The sequence below is a fragment of the Mercenaria mercenaria genome, unplaced genomic scaffold, assembly GCF_021730395.1.
Source record: "Mercenaria mercenaria strain notata unplaced genomic scaffold, MADL_Memer_1 contig_3608, whole genome shotgun sequence".
Taxonomy (NCBI): Eukaryota; Metazoa; Mollusca; class Bivalvia; order Venerida; family Veneridae; genus Mercenaria; species Mercenaria mercenaria.
Window position 1 is genome coordinate 12,790 of NW_026461764.1, and position 23,059 is coordinate 35,848.

General features: G+C 34.4%; 1 protein-coding gene across 1 annotated transcript in view; it reads left to right on the forward strand.

The window, feature by feature from the left end:
- Positions 1–3,552: 3,552 nt before the first annotated feature.
- The window catches only part of LOC128553228 (guanylate-binding protein 5-like), a gene marked incomplete at its 3' end in the record, with an annotated part of 42,573 nt that continues 23,066 nt past the window's right edge, over positions 3,553–23,059 (forward strand). Inside the window, 4 exon segments of the mRNA XM_053534353.1 lie at positions 3,553–3,640; positions 3,842–3,969; positions 6,118–6,230; positions 15,421–15,773. Coding sequence (XP_053390328.1) covers positions 3,553–3,640; positions 3,842–3,969; positions 6,118–6,230; positions 15,421–15,773 — 682 coding nt within the window.

The following is a 23,059-nucleotide window of genomic DNA, read 5'->3' on the forward strand; positions in this document are numbered from 1 at the left end:
CTAAAATAAAAACTAAAATAAAAACTAGAATAAAAACTAGAATAAAAAAATAAAATAATATATAATATATACATGTTTAGAACAAAACAATATTGTGAAAGATATGAACTAACTCCTATTCAATTAGATACAGCCTTAATATCTGTCTTGGGAAATAATGTTAAACAACAAAAAAAACGGATATCACTTTACAATTAATGATAGAAGTTCATATTTTGATTGGTTTAATGGTTATTTTGAAGTAAGTTTTAAAGTAAATAAGCTTGCTGATGGTAATAATTATGATGTTGGAGATCAAATTGCTCTAATTAATAATGCAGCTTCATTAATTGATCAGTTAGTGGTTAAACAAAATGGAAAAATTGTATATGATTGTAATAATTTATACAAAGTAATAAATGTAAAGAATCTTGTTGAATTGTCTGAGGATTATGCAAAATCAACTGGAACAAATGAGTTTATTTATTTAGATATAAATGATACTGCTGAGAGCAGGAAGGATCAAGATAAATATAATTCGGGTTTTGCTACTAGGAAGTTATTAATCCAAGGTGGTAAAGAGGTAAATGCTAAAATTCCATTAAATAATTATTCATTTTTTCAGGGTTTAGAAACTAATATTTTACCTCCAAGTCAAATTCAAATAACACTGCAGCTGACAGATGATGATGAATTAATTTTTAGAGCTAATGCTGCTGATGCTGGTAGAGTAATTGTAACAAAATTAATTCTATGGGTTCCACGTTTGGTTTTTAATGAATTTGGGTTTGATCTAATTGCTACTGAAAGATTTACAAAAGCAAGATGGTCATACCTTCGGGAAATGGTGACGCAATCAACTGATACACGACAGACGGACATAACTTTTAGAATAACAGCTGGTGTAATAAAACCACAACATGTATTTGTTTATTTACAACGACCTGAAAAAAGTAATGCACAAAGACAGAATCCACTTTTATTAGATACATTTAAAGTTGATGCAGCAGCTGATAATACTTGTATTTTGAGCTCTTGTCGTCTTGAAGTTGGTAATGGTGTTTTTTTATCCAGAAACAGAATACACAAGTATATCAAGAATATATGATGATGTAATTAATTATTATTATAAACAAAATAATAAAACTACCGGAAGTCTTTTAAATAGATTTAATTTTCAAAGTTTGTATGGATTTGTTCATTTTAACTTAGAATATAAAAAGGAAGCAATAACAGAAGATCCTAAGCAGATAACATTAACAGCTAAATTAAATGCTCGGCCGGCAGCACATGTCCGTGTTTATGCAATTGTATTGTATGAGGAAACAGTTGAAATAAATACTATTGGAAATGAACTTGTTATTGTTTAAATGAACTTGTTATTGTTTAAATAAAATAAATATAAATTAAAATAAAATAAATATAATTTATATATAATGTCATCAAATTATATTGAATATAAAATTAACCTTACAGATGGACAAAAGAAAAATTTAGCCCGAGCCTGCAACAACAAAACTCCATATAATTTTAGATTAAAACATGAACAATTACATGGAAACGTCCCTTTATTATTAACAAAAACACAAATTAATCAAATTAAAAAAGCTGTTGCAAATAAGAAGGGATTAGAAATTACAATTTCAAAAAAACAAATGTCCAGTCAAGGTCAAAATGGTGGATTTTTAGGAGCTTTAGCTGGTTTGTTAGGAAAAACAATTCTTCCAATGGCAGCAAAATAGCTCCAAAAATTTTAGCCCCTTTAGGCATTGGTGCTTTGTCTGGGCTAGCCAGTACTGGTGTTAGTAAAATACTTGGAAATGGTATGATTTCAGTAGCTAATGATAAGAGAAATATGATATCACCATATCTTACATCTAATCAAAGAAAGCAACTAGTAGGATCTGGAGTGATTAAATTAACACAAAAACAAAAACAAGACGGTGGGTTTTTAGGTATGTTGGCTGCTAGTCTAGGAATACCTTTGATTACATCTTTGTTAAGTGGGAAAGGACATGGTCAGGGTATACAGATTGATTCACAACGAAGACCTTACAGACGAATTCCTATAGTAAAAAAAAAATAAAATTTATAAACAAACCAATATCTAACTTTGAAATAGAACAATGGGTAAAACAATTAAAAATTAAAAACTTTAGGGGTGTGTTTAGTAAAAATAATTTACTAAAATTAAAAGAAAAGGACGAGTGTGGAATTATAAATTTGGATGACTCTATTGGTCCTGGAACACATTGGGTTTGTTACTTTAATACTTTGTACTTCGACCCATTTGGACTTCCTCCACCAAAAGAAGTAATTAAGTATATACCAAATGTAAAATACAACAATGTTCAATATCAAGACAAAACAAGTACACTCTGCGGATATTATTGTTTATTTTTCATTAAAATGTTACAAGATAAAGTACCGTTGTATGATTTATTGTATAAAATACTAAAAATTAACAATCAAAGAGCAAACGAACAAACAATTATTTTATATTTCACATCTCAATACAACACGTAAAGAAATAAGCGTTTACATTGTAAACGTTACTAATAATAAACACAAACATTGTGCATGGTATTTCAAATATAAAAATAGACGTTTACATTGTAAACGTTACTAAAAATAGATTTACTTTATTTTACTATAGGTTTTAACAATAATTTGTTAAAATCTTTTTTTTTCTTTTTTTAATTGTCCGGCATTGGTCGGTTTAGGTCAAAGACTAAAATTAAGTTGGGTCAAAATCGGGCTCGCTTCGGTAGTTCTAATACTACTAAGCTACGTCTCTGCATTCTTATAAAACAACTTTGTGTCTTTTTGAGACTTTAAAAAATGGTTGTACACAATTTTATTTTTGTGTTATTTGATATCTGTTTTATTTATGTTATTAAAATGTTCTTTTTTCCGTATTATTGCTTAATATCAAGAAGGCACTTTAGGTGATACTAAGATATTGGCATATATTTAGAAGCTGCTGGTCCGATTTTGAAATAATTGCAACTGAATTTCCTTAGGTGACACATTGTTCCGAATGTTCAAATTATTTCGATTCGTCAAAGCATGATTCCCAGAGGCGTGGTCCCCTTTCCAATCAGTAGAAACTTTAAAAATCCTGTTTAAACTACTTCGCTCATTTGAAAGTTACTCGCCCACAGTTTTGTTGAATTTTGTCAACATATTCATTTCCATCAAGTTTGCCATAGAAAGTATATATGGCATTGAAAAAGTATAAAGTAGAAAAAGTGAAAACTCCACAGGTCGCTGGTGAAAATATAGGGTAGATATTAGTAAAACTGCAAGAAGAATGTAAATGTTCTGCATTATTTTGAAAACGTTGAAAAGGTTTACTATTTTCTGCACAATAATCTTGGTTATCTATAAGAATATCTTTTGAATAATTTGTATTACCAGCCGCCTCCAGAGTATTCACATTTATGGATTTTTGAGAGAAATTATTTTTCTGCATTTAAGTGTGGGTTGGTTCCTTTAAAATGATTTCCAACAAATGTTCCTTTGCAGACCCTGTACCAGAATTGATAAAATCAATACGATACGTCGATAAAAATGGCGAGGTCACTTTTCCCTGTATGTATACAGTGGGAATTCGAACTGAACCAGATCTTCTTTAAAAGAGTGAAATATGTCTTGAATGGTAAAAATATAGCTACAGGAGTCTGGCTGTATGGCTTTAAACTTCGGAAATCTTCTTAGACACAGCTGACCTGATTTCATAATAATTGAAGGCAATTTTTCTTTGGGTGGTCCACATGTGTTTTATTATACATGGTTGAGCTGTATAAGACATTATGATCCTCTTGATTTATTTTTTCCACAAAGATATTTTATGTTGTAGATGTTTTCGAAACTGGATCGACGTTTGAACGAGTAACCAAGGGAATCTGGATATATATCAAACTGGAAAAAGAAAGAAATCTTGCATTTGTATACATTGATGTAGAAGGATTTGGAGATCCAAAACAGGTATCCTTTTCAATCATAGGAATTGGCCATATGGCACAGGATGACTGTGTGCCAAGGTTGTAATCAAGATAATACAAAGAGTACATAGTTGTCGCTTGGTCATTTTGTAACGCTTGTTTAATGGTTTTTCTGTTCATTGTGTGATCTGCTCATATAAAGTGTTTCTTGCCGATACTGTGAAACCGTTGTGAACCAATGATTCTCAAGGTTTCTAGCCAAAATGCATATATTACAGGTTGATATGACATAGCATGTAGACTGAACTGTAGTGGTCTACCTTCATCTGTCAACAGTAATCAATATATATACTGCCGCAAGCGCTTGGAGAAGTTCGATTAATTTATAAAAACGATTAATCCAGTTTTACTAATGTTATTGCCCTTGAATGAGTAAAATTCCATTTCTTGAGTAGTCTTTATGAAACTAGCAGTATATGTATATTGTTATGAAATCTCTTGCAAGTTTGATTATGCGCAAAGAGCTCCAGAAATTCCGGATGTTTAGATTAGTGAAAATGCATACTTCACATTGTTTGGTGATAAGAAGCCCTAATTCTTGGTTATTTCTTTTGAAATTTACAGAGAATTTGATAACCATAAGATCTCGAACAAATTCGTTTATGGGCAGGATTGGTTCCGAAATTCATAGTTCAATCGAGAAACCTAGTTTATCGAACGTAAACCTGGGTTCACGAGCGTGGTTTACGCCCGGTATCTTATGTTTTCGCTCAAAAATATAGGTTAGTATTTGAAAAACCTAGTTTTACGTTCGAAAAACTTAGTTTATCGATCGTTAATCCTAGTTTTTCGACCGAGTTCACGTCAGTTGACTTGCCATATACTCACACATTTTACACAGCAAAGCTTCAGCAGACAGACCTTCCTGGGTTCTTTAATCGAATATGACTTGTTAGAGGTTCAAGAATGCATGTTGTTCTGCTCCAATGTGTATACAGGAGACCTGGCTAGATTTCGCAGTTGTAGTAAAAAGTCTCTTGTCACAGTACGTGTTTCTGCGTGAAGTGATAACTGAGACTTTACTTTAAACTGAATATACACAAGAATCGTCTCCACTGGCTCATTTTTCTTAAATGTAATGAATGCCAAAATATAATGAAATAGAAATAGCAATGCCTTGTGAGAACTAGGGCGTCATGATTATATATGCTTTTTCTGAAAAAAAAAATGTTTAAAAGAGGAGATATGTATTCTAGAAAATGTAGATCACAAATAGTAAAGCACAGATAACATACCGCCAAATTTCACTTCTTAATACTACAGCCATACATAACTGATGAAACTAACGCAAACAAAGACTTGCCAATGCAAACAGCGAGGTGAACAGACTTTAGGATAAATATATTAAACTTTCAATTTTTCCAATAATCGGTATTATGTTGTTTTTTGTTTTTTTTGACATATTAAATAAAGAAGGATAAATTAGATTTATTCGATATATTTTTTAAATGGTTTAAGATAACGAATTTGCTTTAGCGGCATTCGTTGGTTTAATCTTTCCTCTAAATGATGATATAATTTCAGAAATTTTAAGTTTATTATTTCACTTACCCTTTGAACCCCTAATTTTTTATTGAAGTCAATAGTAAAAGTCTACTTTTGGACAAAGTTTAGTGTCATTATCGTTCACATATTGCGGAAAATGCGGAAAAAACAAAAAACAAGAGGGTTATTGACCCTAAAGCGCTAACCTGTGTACAAGGCTTCAAGTGTGTTTGTATAAGTACAGAGTTAGGTTTTTTCTATGTTAGCCTATATCATATACATGTCACATACACTAACTGTGAGCAAACCCCTAAATGACGTTTGTATGGACGCCGCCATCTTGAAATGGACGTCGCGTCATTTAACGATGCAAGTCTATGGGGAAAAACATAAAATCTTGATTTTTTTACTTCATTTTACATTTTTTTCAAAAAAATGAAAAAGGTGCATAGAGATATTAACCGTCTGGTATTAACGATGTCATTTTTTACAATTTTATATACAGTATAAATAAATTATCGGAGGTCCAAAATTAGGTGGGACAGATTATAGTGTATCGCATACATATTCTGTAAATATACTATTATTAAATTGATTTGTCGCCTGTTTTACCTTGAAATTCTCAAGCCTGCTATATATATTTTAGGCAAATGTCACTGGAAAAAATAACCGACTACTGATGGTTGTCAGCCAGATTTGTGACGTCATAATGTACAATACCAAAGGCGTGCCTGATGACAGTATGCTACAAAAATTAGGGTATCCTTTTCTTAAGTTTGGAAATTGTTTCACATGTGTATAGTTTGTAACAATATGAGGCTACAGATAAGTTCGTTCCCCACTCGATTATCTATCTCGAAAATTGAACGCTTAACTTTCTTTTAAACCAGCTATTTCCATAACGAGTGCGCCGTTTCTTGTTATGCCTCTAGCATATAGCGATTAAACTGTTTCGCATACAACCCACATTAATGACTCGATTTAGTTCATATTCGCACTCAACAATCCTTGTGGGAAGACAACATATTAATGACCTTGACCTGAAAACTAAGAAACGTTCTTCCCTCTTACTGACATAAACAATCCTTTTGGCAAGAGATATGGACATGGAATTTATACGAACTAAATCACCAACACAATATACCAGACTAGTGACATTTTAGTATTTTAACTGATTGGGACCAGAGAAGCTGTATTTTCTCTCTCTGAAAGTTAACTGGATATATGGAGATTGTTTGCAGAACAGTTGACTTTCAAAAACGTGACCTAGGATACAGTTCGCAGTATTAAATATTATATAATTAGAGAACATTTATACGAACTAAAGCGCTACCGCAATATACCAGACTAATTAACGTAAAGCGCCTAGAAGTAAAAACTAGCGCGTACATTCCACAGCAAGATGCTGCTTTATATATAGAACTGAATTATATATATATATATATACATATATATTTTTGTTTTTATATTTTCTCATTACGTTTACTATAAGGATATTGCCTTCTATAAAAAAACAGCGGTATATACAATACACCCAAATAATGTACATTAGTACGTCACAAGTTTTATCTTAAGTATATCTTTACGTCATACTCTTTGACATACTAAATAGTAGTAAACATTTGTCACAACTCAACAATATGAAATAAGTCAAATATACAGACAAACTGTTTTGATAAAAAAAAACTTAGGTAAAAATATACGTTGGATGTACGGTTCGAACCGACAACATTGCTGTATCTCTAGCAGGAGGAAATCTCCCTACCAACTACACCAATGGCTTGGTCACGATAAACGTGGTTTAATCACGTAAGTTATCGTGGTGTATCAAAAATTGCCATATCAAATTTACAATCTAGCCCTTTATTTTCTTAAAAAAATATTTTTCCAACTGAAGCATATACTATTTTTGATCAGAATAACTCAAGTTCAAGTTGATTGTGGCTTAGATCGGACCAGATGTGAAGTGAGAAATGTTAATTTCACATTTCACAGTTTTCATTTCGTATTTTCTAAATGTTTTTGTGTAAATTGAAAAGTGACAAATAGGAAATGGTAATACTGTAATATGAAGTCACCACCGGGCTTTCGTAGAAATAAATACAATATTTCTTTGCTCATTCGATTACAACATTTACCTCAAGTGGGACAGTTTGTCAGTTTGTAACTTTCTAGAACATGTTTAAATCTTTCATTAGGCAAACTACTTGCTAGAGGTTGGAATGACCGGGACGGCTGGAGTTCGAATTCGAGAACAGGAAGGCTTCATTATTACATCTTTCATTTGTCCTACAACTTGTGCAACTTTTTGGCATTTTTTAAATTTTCTTTGAAGTAAGAAGTAGCTTTAAATGCAAAAAAAAAAAAAAAAAAACAGAATAAAAGGGAACCTTCAAATAGATGCATAAAACTTTTGAAACGCAAATAAAACACTAGAATGTCTTTCGGGCACTTTTTATTATACGCCCGTTTGAAAAACGGGACGTATTATGGGAACGCCCCTGGCGGGCGGCGTCCACAGATTTTGTCCAGAGCATATCTTCTTCATGCATGGAGTCATTTTGATGAAACTTGGCACAGTTGTTCACCATCATGAGACGGAGTGTCGTGCGCAAGAAACAGATCCCTAGGTCTAAGGTCAAGGTCACACTTTGAGGTCCAATGTCAAATTCAAGAATGACTTTGTCCGGAGCATATCTTCTTCATGCATGGAGGGATTTTAATGAAACTTGGCACAGTTGTTCATCATCATGAGACAGAGTGTCATGCGCAAGAACCAGGTCCCTAGATCAAAGGTCAAGGTCACACTTAGAGATCAAAAAGCATATTCAAGAATGACCTTGTCCGGAGCATATCTTCTTCATGCATGGAGGGATTTTGATTTTACTTGGCACAATTGTTCATCATCATGAGACGGAGTGTCATGCGCAAGAACCAGGTCCCTAGGTCTAAGGTCAAGGTCACACTTAGAGGTCAAAGGACACAAGAATGAAACATTGTCTGGAGCATTTCTTCTTCATGCATGGAGGGATTTTGATATAACTTGGCACAAATGTTCACCACCACGAGATGGAGTGTCTTACGCAAGAACCAGGTCCCTAGGTCTAAGGTCAAGGTCACACTTAGAGGCCAAAGGTCAGATACAAGAATGACTTTGTCCGAAGCATTTCTTCTTCATGCATGGAGGGACTTTGATGTAACTTGGCACAATTGTACACCATCATGAGACGAAGTGTCATGCGCAGGTCCCTTCTTTAGAATTACTTCCCTTTGTTGTTACTATAAATAGCTTGTATTGTAACTTTTTCATTACTAGTCGTAGGGAAAAGTCGAGACCACTTTTCTGTAATACAACATGCATTTTACATCCAATTCTGAGATGTATTTTGACCTATCTCTACCTGGTATGGAGTTTTTTGTGTGAGTTTACAATTTTTTTTTTTTGGTGGGGTGGGGAAATTTTTGTTTTAAGATTAACTTCCCTTAGTTGTTACTATAAATAACTTATATTGTAACTTTTTTATAATTGACCGCAGGGAAAAACCAAGACTGCTTTTCTGTGGTACAACATAGATGCTACTTTCAAATTTTAGGTGTATTTTAAGGTATCTCTACCTGGTAAGGAGTTTTGTATGGATTTAGAAAAACAAAAGAATTACAGTAATTACTACCACAAAATTAAAATTCCATTTGCAAGTACAGGTGCTAGTGTAAAGAAATTTGCTGTGACGGGCGTATATTGTGACATTCTGGTACTCTTGTTTAAAGTCATTTTGTAATATTTTAACTTGTATCCGTGAATGAAACCGAGTTAGCTTTTATTTGTTTTCTTGCACTTTATGCTTTAAATAAGATATTCTTCATTATTTTTTTGGTTGGGTTTAACGTCGCACCGACACATTTAGGTCATATGAAGACTTTCCAGCTTTGATGGTGGAGGTAGACCCCAGGTGCCCCTCCGTGCATTATTTCATCACGAGCGGGCACCTGGGTAGAACCATCGACCTTCCGTAAGTCAGCTGGATTGCTTCCTCACATGAAGAATTCAACGCCCTTGAGTGAGGCTCGAACCAACATCGATGAGGGGCAAGTGATTTAAAGTCAGCGACCTTAACCACTCGGCCACGGAGGCCCCTTGGATATTCTTAAAAGTGTTCTACCATGACTTCTCATATGATACCAGAACTGTTTTTTTCTTCCAGGAAGCGGACTCGAGAGTGTTTCATATAAGCTTTAAGCTTTCATCACAACTGAACTAAAATGAATTAGTATAAACTAACATAACATAACTCCAATGTTGAAGATTTAGTGTATTTAGTATACTATAATTAAATGACTTGTACATGTATTAATTTCGTAGAATGGATATATAGATGTACATGTAAATGCATGTTTTCCCCCTGTTCAAATGTGAAGTCTTTCCGGATAAATGGTGCATGGATCAAATTACAGTAGCTGTTTTTTTAGTAAAAAAAAAACAAAACAATTGCAAACAGACTATATAGTGTCCCAGCCAGCATTCTATATCGGCCCGATATCAAACCGACGTCGTTGTCTATAACGGCTCAATATCGGCTGCAAATAGGAATGATGTCGGCCCAACGTCGGCAGACGATATCGGGTCAACATCATAATGACATCGGTCCGACATTGGCAAACGATATTTGGCCAACATCAAAATGATATCGGTCCGATATTGGCAGATCATATCGTTGTCGCGAAATAGTGTGACGCAGTGCTTCATCAAAGTTTTCTTCAAATATGCACTTCATAAATTCTCAGAGTAATTTACTTGAGAAAGATGTGTCTCGCATCATGTGTATGATGATTATTTGATTTTATTGATATAAAATTATTCACAAGTATATACTACATGTTTTATTCAGTTACGTAAGTTTTCTGTATATTCTTAACACTATTAAAATTGTTGAGTTAGAATTTTAAACATATTTATATTTTCATGCTTTTGTAAATATAAATATTTCTACGGCGGCATTCTGCATAAAATAAAAATGCATCTTAATTATAACCTCCCTTTATTCCATATGAATTTTTGATAAATACCGTCTACAAATTTTGTTTGGAACTTAATTTAATAAATTCTGGCATACATCATATTTGCTTAAAAAATTAGCACACATAAACAATAAGATTACTTTTTCACGTTTATCAATAATATTTTAAAAATATATATTCATGTTAGAGAATCCAATATCGGCACGATGTCAATCCGACTTACGAAATAGTTACAGTGATTGATTTCGATCTACCGATTTCAATATTTTGCGGTAGTTCAACGGTCCAATCTCTGCGATATATGATCATTTTGTGTCGATTCGCCGTAAAACCTAACTCACTCACTCACAACGGCCCGACGTCGGCCCTACCTCGGCACATTTTGCCGACATTCCGACATTATACCTATATCGGGCCGATATAGTCATGCTGGCTGGGGTAATAGTACCCGTCTCACTGTACTGCTTTCAATGGAAACAATTTCGCGGTTGTCGTAAACAAGAACTATATTTCCATTCTATGTTGTTTGCTGTTTTTCTTTTTATTTCGGAGGAAATACGCGATAACACGCGATAACAATTATAATGAATTATAATGAGTAAAATAGGCAAGGGGATTACCATTGGAGTGCTATGAAAACCGATGACAATGAAGAAGTCGAAATTAGGAAAATTAGTTATGCTATATCAAGGTTATACGTTTGAATCCGTACCTGGGCTGGAATATTACTATATATGCAACTACCAAAATTTAAAAATCATATCTATAATTATCTGAGAATTTTTAGAAAGCAGACCAACCTTTTAATTTACTGAGACCTGAAGTAACCATATCATTAGAAAAATAACCATGTAAACATAACCCAGCCATGCATTTTCACGCATGAATCATCTTAAACATGAACTTCGCATCTCTAACTAGTTTTCAGCCGTTCCTTGTATTTTCACATATATTCGTGATGAAATATTACCCATAACCTCAACAGAAACTATTTACAACTCATTTTGCGCATATCTATGACTATACACAAGTTTCATAGTACAATCCATTTTCCTTCATTTCAACAATTTGTCAATGCGGGAACGCTCAAAACTGTTTAAATGTGACCATAAGGGAAACAAATATCATATGGAACAAGTAAAATAAACATAACATGACAAGTAAAATTTTCTAAAAACAAATATTTTCACATTTACATTTCTTAATTCAGTCTTTTGAGTATTTTCCTCAATGCATTGTTAATCCCCCGCCGTGGCGGAGGGATTATAGGAATGGTCTGCGTCCGTCCTTCCGTCCGTAACAAAATCGTGTCCGGTCCATATCTCCTAAACCTCTTGAAGGATTTTCATGAAACTTGGGTCAAATGATCACCTCATCAAGACGATGTGCAGAACCCATGAGTCAGCCTTGTCGGTTCAAGGTCAAGGTCACAACTCAAGGTCAAAGGTTTGAGCCTGCCATTTTGTGTCCGCTCTATATCTCCTAAACCACTTGAAGGAATTTTATAAAACTTGGGTCAAATAATCACCTCATCAAGACGATGTGCAAAATCCATGAGTCAGCCATGCCGGCTCAAGGTCAAGGTCACAAGTCAAGGTCAAAGGTTTGAGTCTTCCATTTTGTGTCCGCTCTATATCTCTTAAACCCCTTGAAGGAATTTTATAAAACTTGGGTCAAATGATCATCTCATCAAGACGATGTGCAGAACCTATGAGCCAGTCATGCCGGCTCAAGGTCAAGGTCACAACTTAGGGTCAAAGTTTTGAGCCTTTCATTTTGTGTCCGCTCTATATCTCCTAAACCCCTTGAAGGATTTTCATCAAACTTGGGTCAAACGATCACCTCATCAAGGCGATGTGCAGAACTTATGAGTCAGCCATGTCGGGTCAAGGTCAAGGTCACAACTGAAGGTCAAAGGTTTGAGCCTTCCATTTCGTGTCCGCTCTATATCTCCTAAACCCCTTGAAGGAATTTTATAAAACTTGGGTCAAATGATTACCTCATCAGAACGATGTGCAGAAATTATGAGTCAACCATGCCAGCTTAAGGTCAAGGTCACAACTAAGGGTCGAAGGTTTGAGCCTTCCATTTGGTGTCCACTCTGTATCTCCTTAACCCCTTGAAGGATTTTCATCAAACTTGAGTCAAATGACCACCTCATCAAGAACTCATGAGTCAGCCATGTCAACTCAAGGTCAAGATCACAACTGAAGGTCAAAGGTTTCAGCTCTGTATCTCCTAAACCCCTTGAAGGATTTTCATGAAACTTTGGTCAAATGATCACCTCATAAAGACGTTGAGTCAGCCATGTCAGTTCAAGGTCAAGGTCACAGCTAGAATCAAAGGTTTACCCTTTCACTATCCATAGCAGTGGCGGGGGATTTAGCTGTCTTTCAGACTGCCTTGTTTCTTACTGTTTTACGGGTTTTTTCCTATTATTTTACTTTTTTTTAAGAATTTTGTATTAGTATGAGTTAGGTTTTATATCATTTTATAAATCTGAATTTCTTTTCGTGTCTAACAATTGATCAAAATGAATTTACCTTGAAATTTTGTTCAAAAATAGAAACAAAAATTATATTAAAAAAATGACTAGCTTGCGTAATTATACAAGAAGATAGGTAAAATGGCAACTCACAGTTTCTCTTCTTTCGGCTTGGCAGCGTGTCGTCGTTGGCAGTAGTACTTCGCTTGGTAATGTCGCACAACCCATTTTGATATTCGAAATCCTGGTCTGCGGCACCAAAAATTGATAAAGGTTGTGTCACGTAACACAGCACGAGTCTATACATTTTCGATGTTTATTTACACAGTAGAATATTTCGTACATAACTTTCATAATTCAGTCTTAACAAGTGTCATATTTAAAACCTAACTTAATATCTACAGACCCATTACTAGGTCTCATGCACCTGGTCTCTCCTAGACCCTTCTCCCCGAATATATCTAAAACAGCAAATATATAGCAATTCTCTAACATCATATATATGTACTGTCTGACAATTTGACGTATAAAACGTGTGGGTTTGATATAATAAACAATTACAAAAATGCATCATATATCAACTTGACAGATGTGTAGCTGGTGTACTGTCTAACCTTATAAAACAATTGAAAACAAATAAAATAATCTTTGATTATTTTACAAGACGTGTACATTTTATATTGTATTTATATGTATAACCTTATTGTGTTCAAACACCTGGAAATTTAGTAACATAGACAAACCAGACATTTCAAAATCTCCTATGCGACAAAAAAACAACAACAAACAAACAAAACCTCACGGGCTCTTTTCATGCACATTTTTGACTAAGTCAGGGGCCATAACTCTTGTCTGGCTGTGTAAGATTGCAATGAGAACAGGTGCACAATTTCACATGCTCATCAATAATTCTGTAAGGTTTGATCTCCCTTGGTCAATTACATTTTGAGATATGCAAAACAAAAATTCTGACGTACGGACGACAGTCAAAGTTTTAATCTACGAATTTTACGGTTTTCAAATAATGGAAATATAATCAAAGTTAATCTGTTGTCGAAAAAAAAAGTAACATGATGTATCAAAAGCCTGTGATAAGGGTCATATTTTTAAACCTACGCAATATGGCTTCTCTGGAAAACTGATCAAGTGAATTATTCACAACCTTTTAAATCATAGTCAGCAAGTTTAGGTGTGGTCGGTTTTGTCTGCACTGGGGCCATGATGTACATCCGCATGACAGTTGTACCAGTTTTTTTTCTGGAAATAAATACTAAAGTGATGCAAATAAGTTTCAAATTTTCTTCATAGCCGAGGTTTAATTAACACAACGAGATCATGTTTACGTCACTTCGACGTGATATTTAGCCCCATGTAGGTATACATCTAGAAATTGCTCTTTCATATTTGATCAAATATTTTACTTAATACCATATTTTAAACGAAATGTCACATTGAACAACTGTCTTGATTAATTTACATATATGTAAAGTTGGTTATTCGTTTTGCGGAATAATTCGCCATCTTTTGCGCTCAAACTAAACTCTTCCGCAAGTCATATTTCCATTTCCGGTCCTGACGTGCAAAAAAACAAACAACAAAGAGCGTGACGACATAACAGTTGACGCCATGCATGCGCGAATAAACAGTTCTGTCATATTTGTAGGTATACATCTAGAAAATGCTCTTTCATATTTGATCAAATATTTTACTTAATACCATATTTTAAACGAAATGTCACACTGAACAACTGTCTTGATTAATTTACATATATGTAAAGTTGTTTATTCGTTTTGCGGAATAATTCGCCATCTTCTGCGCTCAAACTAAACTCTTTCGCAAGTCATATTTCCATTTCCGGTCCTGACGTGCAAAAAAACCCCAAAGAGCGTGACGACATAACAGTTGACGCCATGCATGCGCGAATAAACAGTTCTGTCATATTTGATAAAAAATTAACCATGAAATTCATATTAGAATAGAAATTATTTATAGAAAAACGTTGTTTTAACACTTTTTATACACTCGGGCGGCAAAACGCCGTTCGAAATAATTCACTCGGGCTACGCTCTCGTGAAATTATTACGCCCGGCGTCAAAGCACCGTTTTGCCATGTTATTTAAGAAATAATTTATAGCAAAAGAGTGTTTCAACACTATTTATGCACGATGGGTGGTTATATGCGCCCTCGTGAAATTATTTGTATGACGTATAAATTACCACCCGAGTGTATAAATAGTGTTAAAACACGGTTTTGCTATGAATTATTTCGATTCTAATATGCGTTTAATCTAAAACATTAGATAAAATATAGAAGCACGCTTTCTTGGTCGCAACAAAATTTTTGACGTCATCGCACGTCATTCTAGCTTAAAACTGTTCTAACAGAGACAAGCATGTTAGAATTCTTAAATAAAAACTTTTTGTCGTATTTATTATTCCTATAAAAAGGTTGGTATGTAACATGTTCGACAAGCATAGGAAACAAGACCAAGTACTGTCAAAGCCCATACTAGTGGTACTTTTGAGAGATTATGAATTGGATGGATTATGTTCTGACCAATCATTCAGAGATATGTTACTAAATTATGCTGGAGGAAATTGTGCAAATGAGGCCTTTCGAGATATAAAATATGTAGAACTGGTAAAGCCAAAGGAAGGAAAAAATATACGGGATCTACAAAATATACCTGATAAAGAATTAGAAGAAGAATTTGTTGAAAAACGTGGTGAAGTAGAAAGATTCATACACATGGAAGCAAAGCCACTGAGCTCAAAATCAGGCAATAACCTCACTGGAAAAGGTAAGTTCGTACAAAATAATACAAAACCAATTTTACTGAACCACTAAAATGTTAAGTAGTTAAGGTATTACATTTGTCTGAAAAGGCTACAGCAAAGCATTAGAGCTATTAGTACATAGAGGATATTCAAGCTTTTGCATGAATATGGTTTTTACTTTGACCGAGTGTTATGAAAATAAAATATTTCATGAGTGGCGTAGTCACGAGTGAAAAATGTTGTTTTTTTCATACCTCGAGATAGAAATAAAAACCATATTCATGCAATTGACTTAATTTTCTGCTTATTATATACACAAATGATTAAAAACGTCTTTTGTTTACACCTAGAACCAGCGACAACAACAACGATGCATTTTCCGTACAGCCGACATTTAGTCTTATTCTAGAAATAAACAAAAAAACGTAACCTTTTCACCCTCTGCAAAGATATTAAATATGAAAGTGAAGTTGTGCGAGTTGCGTACAACACGCATATTGTTGTGTTTTCTTTCTTTGCGTTTCTCAAACGTTCTCTCTAGTAGTGTCCATTCGCGTAAGGTTAAATGCCGTGTACCCGTACAAATACCGGTTAGAATGTAATATAGGCGGGCGCTGCGATCATTGTTAATTCTATATTTTAACTTGAAATAGTTTGCTTCGCTATCCATATACAGTTTTTCATCTTCAAATGGTAGATCTGCCAATGTAACTGCCCAAGAAAATACCAAAGTAGTTCCGAAAAAACAATGAAAATATAGAAAAGTATGTTTCATGTTTCACTGTAGGGATAATACACGTTTATCTATGTATTAACATCTGCAGAAGCCGCGGGATTGTTAGTGACCGAGACCGAAGGTCGAGGTCACAAACATATCCCAAGGGCTTATGCAGACGTTAATACACAAAACAAACGTGTATTGTCGCTATTCTTGCATAAAAAAACATTACACGACGACTAAATGCATTGTTTTTATATGTGATGACTTTACGATTCCGGTACATTTTTTTTAAATTGCCATCCTGTTGTTCTTGGAAACGGTAAACATGTTTATATATCCATAATCAGAGCCCAGAAATCAACAACACTTCCAAAAGCATGTAATGAAGGTTTTTATCCAATTTTTTAATCGGTCATTATTACAAACATGAAATTACCCATATTTTTACATTTCACTTAAAATTTTGGTAAACAGGAACACAATTTCAAAAGTAATAACTTTACATTCGAATTAGTTTGAGTACGAACACATTTAGAGTACGGATGAGTACGAACGTAGTGACAAGCTTTCAGATGTTTTATCCGAATTCTTCGCGAAATTAGATAAAAACAGTCCGACTGATACTTACAAAAATCATTAAAACGATTCTTAAAAACAAACAATTGCACAAGTTACACGCAGTTCTTATACATTCGCGGTTATCAACAAAAAATGAATCGACTCCGACTTCTAAAAGAGTGTAAACAAGGGTGGAGCGAGTACGTACATTTTTAGGGGTAGTGCGTTGGTTTTGGTAACTGATACAACAAAACATACTCTGGATTAGATTGCATCTTTTATGCTACAAGAAGAGAATATTATGGAAGAATCAAGACGCAGATACCAGATGTCAATCTGCTCAGAAATACATATATACATCCCTGATAAAGCATTTCAAAAATAAAAATCATGTATTAACAGTTCGTGAATTGCCTTGTTTGCACACGGATCAAGTAAAAAAAGTAGTTTTTATGCAAGAATGCAGTGGAAATATAAAAAAAATATGTTTCACTGTGCAAACAATGAAAAATAAATACAGTGAAAATATGAATTATATTTCCTCAGTATTTTCCAGTATTTCATCAGTATGAGTATAATAAATGATAATACATATACAATAACGGTAAAAATATACGGAACCTATAAATTATAGTCTACCTAATGAACACTTAGATCTAGAATTTGTCGAAAAACGTGGCAAAGTAGAGAGATTCATATGCATGCAAGCAAAGCTACTGAGCTGAAAATCAGGCAATAACCTCACTGGTAGTAAATATACATTTATTGTGAAATAAATAGTTTTATGTAAGTCGCGAAGAGTATTGGGTTTTATTTCAAGAGGTAGTAGTCCGGAACGATACGACATTTAGATTAGTTATAGTCAACTCTGAAACATGCGTTAGAAAAATTATTCCTTTGTTTCATCGAATAAACCTGTGATTACAGACGTTGTGATGCTTTACTTTCATAGTTTTTAAGACACTATGATGCAGAATCATATCTAGTTGAAGGATGCGTGCAGTGAAACGTTCCACAGTCTTTGGATTTGTATAAGTATCGTTTGTTAAATATTTCACATTCGTACTCGGTCAAATTCGACCAAGTGTAAAATTAGTTGAAATAGTCTAGCTTCTGTTTAAACTACCTCAGTATGATTATCAATGTATAACTTGTATCTCTTGAAGTGTTTGTCATAATGGTAAATATTTTTCTTTGATATTATTGTGTTCTTCTAGTCAGTATTTACTATTTCCAGATGTTTTGAAAATAACTCACTTTATTCGGATGGGGTTATTGTAAAAAGATGATATGCACTGAGCTTATATCAATCTATTTGCAATATATGGCATTAAAGTTAGATCCCCACCTTTGATCATATATGTAATGAATGATATATGTCTTCTTTTGTAGAACTAGTCATATGTTATATTTTAGTTTTATGTTTATTGTGTTTTATCATATTCGTCATTTAGATATTAAATGACAGATTTCAATCAAACTTAGATCTTAGTATGTTTAATACCATCAAACTGAGCTCATAAAGTGGGTTTACCAGGGAGCTTGCATAAATATACATTTATTGTAAAATAAATGGTTTTATGTTAGTCGCGAAGAGTATTGTGTTTTATTTCAAGAGGTAGTAGTCCGGAACGATACGGCATTTAGATTAGTTATAGTCAACTCTGAAACATGCGTTAGAAAAATTATTCCTTTGTTTTCGTCGAATAACCCACCCTCCCAACCCTGTTAAATGCATATTATGTTCTTTATTCAATCGTGAAATTGTTAAGATTGTTACTCATTGCTCATGTTTGGCAAAGTTAGGTCCCATCCTTTGATCATATATGTAATGAATGATATATGTCTTCTTTTATAGAACTAGTCACATGTTATATTTTAGTTTTATGTTTATTGTGTTTTATTATATTCGTCATTTGGATATTAAATGACAAATTTCAATCAAACTTAGTTCTTAGTTTTGATAAATACCATCAAACTGAGCTCATAAAGTGAGTTTACCAGGGAGCTTGCATAAAGAAATTTAAGTTGTCTGAAACAGCTACAGAAAAGCATAGTCAGTACATGTTAACACGTATGTAATAACAATTTATATATTGCTTGCTAGTTACTAATTAATACCTAAAAATGTCAGAAATAGATAAGAAAAGAAAGACATGTGGTATATAATAAGCACTTCAAAAAATAAATCGCAAATCAAGATAAAAGCGTGTTATATCGCGTCTTGCTTAACTGATATGTCGTTGTGGAAGTACGTAACGTGGTTTAATAAAGTTTTGCGTTGAAGTTGATTTGTCCTCTTTTGTTGGGTTTAACGTCTCGCCGACACTACCATAGGTCATATGACGACTTTCGTGCTTTTACGGTGGAGAAAGAGCCCATTATTGCCCTTGCATTATTTCATCATGAGCGGGCACAAAGGTAGAAACATTAACCTTCCAGAAGCCAACTGCATGGCTTTCTCTCATATAAAAGTACATTTATGTAATTTTACCATAGTCGGATCCTATTTATTTGTTTTACTTTTCATAATTTGGTATATTGTCACTTATGTTAGAGCCTCTCTCAGCGGAGAGTTTGGTGGGTGCTTGTCGGTCGGTCTGTCTGTCGGTCTGTTAGTCTGAAGGTCTCTTGGTTTTTAGGGTTTTCAGGCAATAACTCATGAAAGGCTTGACATGTGTGTGATTTAAAAAAGTTCAGGTCAAGTTTGACTTTGCCTTCAAACCACCATTTTCTGACGTGGTTTATTGCCCCATTTAACTTAAAATTGGCTAACCTCATGTTTTACGAACAATAACTCATGAAAGGCTTGCCAGTTTAAAATAAGCTTTGTACACAGGTGTAACATCAAAATACGGTCAAGTTCGATTTTGCCTACAAACCACCATTATTTTATATAGTTATGGCCCTTTTCCAACTTACAATTTGCCCAACTCATGATTTCCGGACAATAACTCATGAAGGGCTTGCCAGATTTAAATAAGTTTTTGTAGATAGGTACAACATCATAAATACAGGTAAAGTTCGACTCGGGCTACAAACCACCATTTTTCACGTACACTGTACCTTCTTGTGGCCGTTTCTTTCTTATTGTTGTCGTACTTCTGTGCCAAGGCCGTATTGTGGGAGTATTATTCTCCACTCATGTGACTGTTATGTCCTACACGACTTGTCTAACTTGTTGAAAATAAGGGAAAAGGTGAAGTAGGTATGCCTAAAACTAGTTTCCTTATGTAGGTTACTGACCGTTCCGCTTCGGTGCCCCTATTTTCAACTTGTTTTGTTCGTTTTGTATTTATTATTGCATATATTGTCTTGCTTGTTGGAGTTTCATTCCCTTCCGAAATACTCATTTGCGTGTACGCCCCTTTCTGAGTGCGGTTGATTGTTTTCTTGCATAGGTGCGTGTGCTTGTTTCGTGCACGCCAGCGTTTGCGATGCTGTGGTTTGCGTTGTATGGAGACTGCGACTTTCAGAACGTAGTTTGTTTTCTGTTGAATATTCATCCTTGCGTTTCTCTACTTCAACAAATACACCGCCCTTTTATCTACCCCTTAACAATTTTGTATTTTGCATATGATTAAAATGTTGTTGATTTTTAAGCAATCCGTCTGCTATATCTTTTGGTTGCAGGCCTATTTTGAGATACATGGTTCTCTGGCTGATCCTCTGAAGATTTCAAACAAACTAATTACTCAAATCGTTTATATTATCATTATTATTTCCACAGCTTCATCAACCGCTTACACAAACTCCCCACAATAAAATCTCATTTTGGACTTTTACTCTTCCTCGTACACGATACATTGCCTGAGATATGATACGCCGTGTTAATTCCGGTTGTTTTGTTGCTAAAATGTTTCTGAAATATGTTAAAGAAAATCCTTTGGAAGCGTAGATTGCAAACATAAAGACAAAGAACTGATTCAGTTGGATCATTTCTGATAACGACCTTTAATGAAATTATAGCAGCACCAGTCTCAGCCCTAGCACCGACTAAAGTGAAATTCCTTTATCTAAATTCATTGACAGGCATAATTATTTCTAAGATGCAAGTTGATAAGAATTTCTAGTATTATCTATTCATTCTCTTTGGGGAGAAACCGTAACAGTTTAAGATATTTCATCAACTAACATTTCAAGTCAGCCTATGTCCAGTTTAAAAACACTTAAGAATCCATTTTGAAATAAACTATAAGTAGTAAAGGATGGTGATATGATACCCTGGCAATGTTACTAAAAATACATTATCTGGTAGATTATGGTACCCTATAGGATTTTAACATAAGGTACCAATATCATCATTCAGCAGTCCCGGTACCATCCACACGTTAACGTAGTAGTAAAAGAGGTGATAAGGGAACCTCCCAGGAGGGGCAATATGAGGACTTTTATAAAAATGTAAAAGTAACGTTTAGAAATTTAGTAAAATGTATGTGTCAATAACGTCATTTCTTATGCTTAGAATCGCGCGTTTTATATTTATATTGCGCATCTCTCTTTAGGTTTTACTGCACTTTCTGGTTTATGTACATTGTTTGAGCTTACGACAGGTGGGGGTTGTGCGTTTTAGTGCTGCGTTAAGCCATCTAGGAGTCCCATGCTGACCGGTTTCAGGCAATAGCAGATGACAAGGCAACCCACACGGAAAAGGATACCGAGATGTAGACCAAGGAGGCCGCTATTCCAGTGGGTCCAGGTTCAAGTCAGGCGAAGCCTATCAGTGCTACCAGTGCTACCAATTGTGGTGAAGGAGGATGATAAGCCGACATTTACATTCCAATGCAGTCCATCAAAGATGATAGACCTACGGTATTGCCAATCCTGTCGTTGCTTGCACTAGGTTGGAGGGTTGATCCCCCAACCAAACCAACAACATTTTTCATTCAGGGTTACGCAAAAAACTTAAAGGTGCATTGTACCAACATTTATATTGTAAAACAATTTATAAAAAAAGAAACAAAGAAAAAAACACACAAGTTTTTATAGTCCCCGAAGTATTTTCTGTGAGGCATCTCCTGACTGGTTAAAAACATATTTATACGTAAGCTCAAGATTTTGTTCTGCTATCTGCTATGTTTGTTCAGGTTCTAAGAAATGCAGGTACACTCGGACTTGCCATCCTAAGCGACCACTTTAAATTCCTCTCTTGCGATTTCAACAGTAATGGACTCGAGACAAGTGACCTCCCGTAAAACGTGACCAGCGACCATCAATTTTACTTTCCATTCATTACATGTACCTGTTACCAAGCGACGAACTTGTAAAACCATATGTACAATGCCTCAGTGATTATTGGTCAATAGTGCGAGAAAAAAAACTACCAAGTTAACCTGAATAGCAAGGAATCCCTGAAATCCACTGTATCCCACATATCACCTGCTTACTTGTGTGGATAGCACATTTAATAGACTACACAGTGTACATGTAAATGCATAATGTAAAACAAAGAAAATGACTTCATCAAAAAGAAAAGTTCCAACTTTAGAACAAAATGTGGAAGTTTTAAAAGAGTTAAAAGAAACGGTGTTTCTTGTCGAAATCTTGCTATAGAACTTGACGTGGGAAAGCACAAATTCAGTCAATTCGAAAAATAAAATTTGAAACTGTTGAATGCTATCAAAGACATAAGCAACAAGACACAAAAAAGTACTTGTAAATCTATATGGCAATGTGAAACATGGTTAAGTGGGTGACGTGAGAGTGACAAAGACTATCTGGTTGTTTATTGACCCTGGCGAAGATAATATGCAAATAAACATTGTTAGTTCAGGAAATATTGGATAAAAACTGCTATATGTGTTAAGTGTCAATGTAACCGTATAAGAACTGCTCAAGTTAGAGAATAGACACTTTCAATTTACTAAACTTTGATTAATTCAAGGACCATAACTCAAGAAAAACTTGGAGGATCCAGCTGGTTATCACACTTGGCCGAACAATTATACCCGTAAACATTATAATCAAGTTTGGTGGACAGTGGATAAGAACTGTTCAAGTTATAGGGCGGACTACTTCAATGGACTCTGC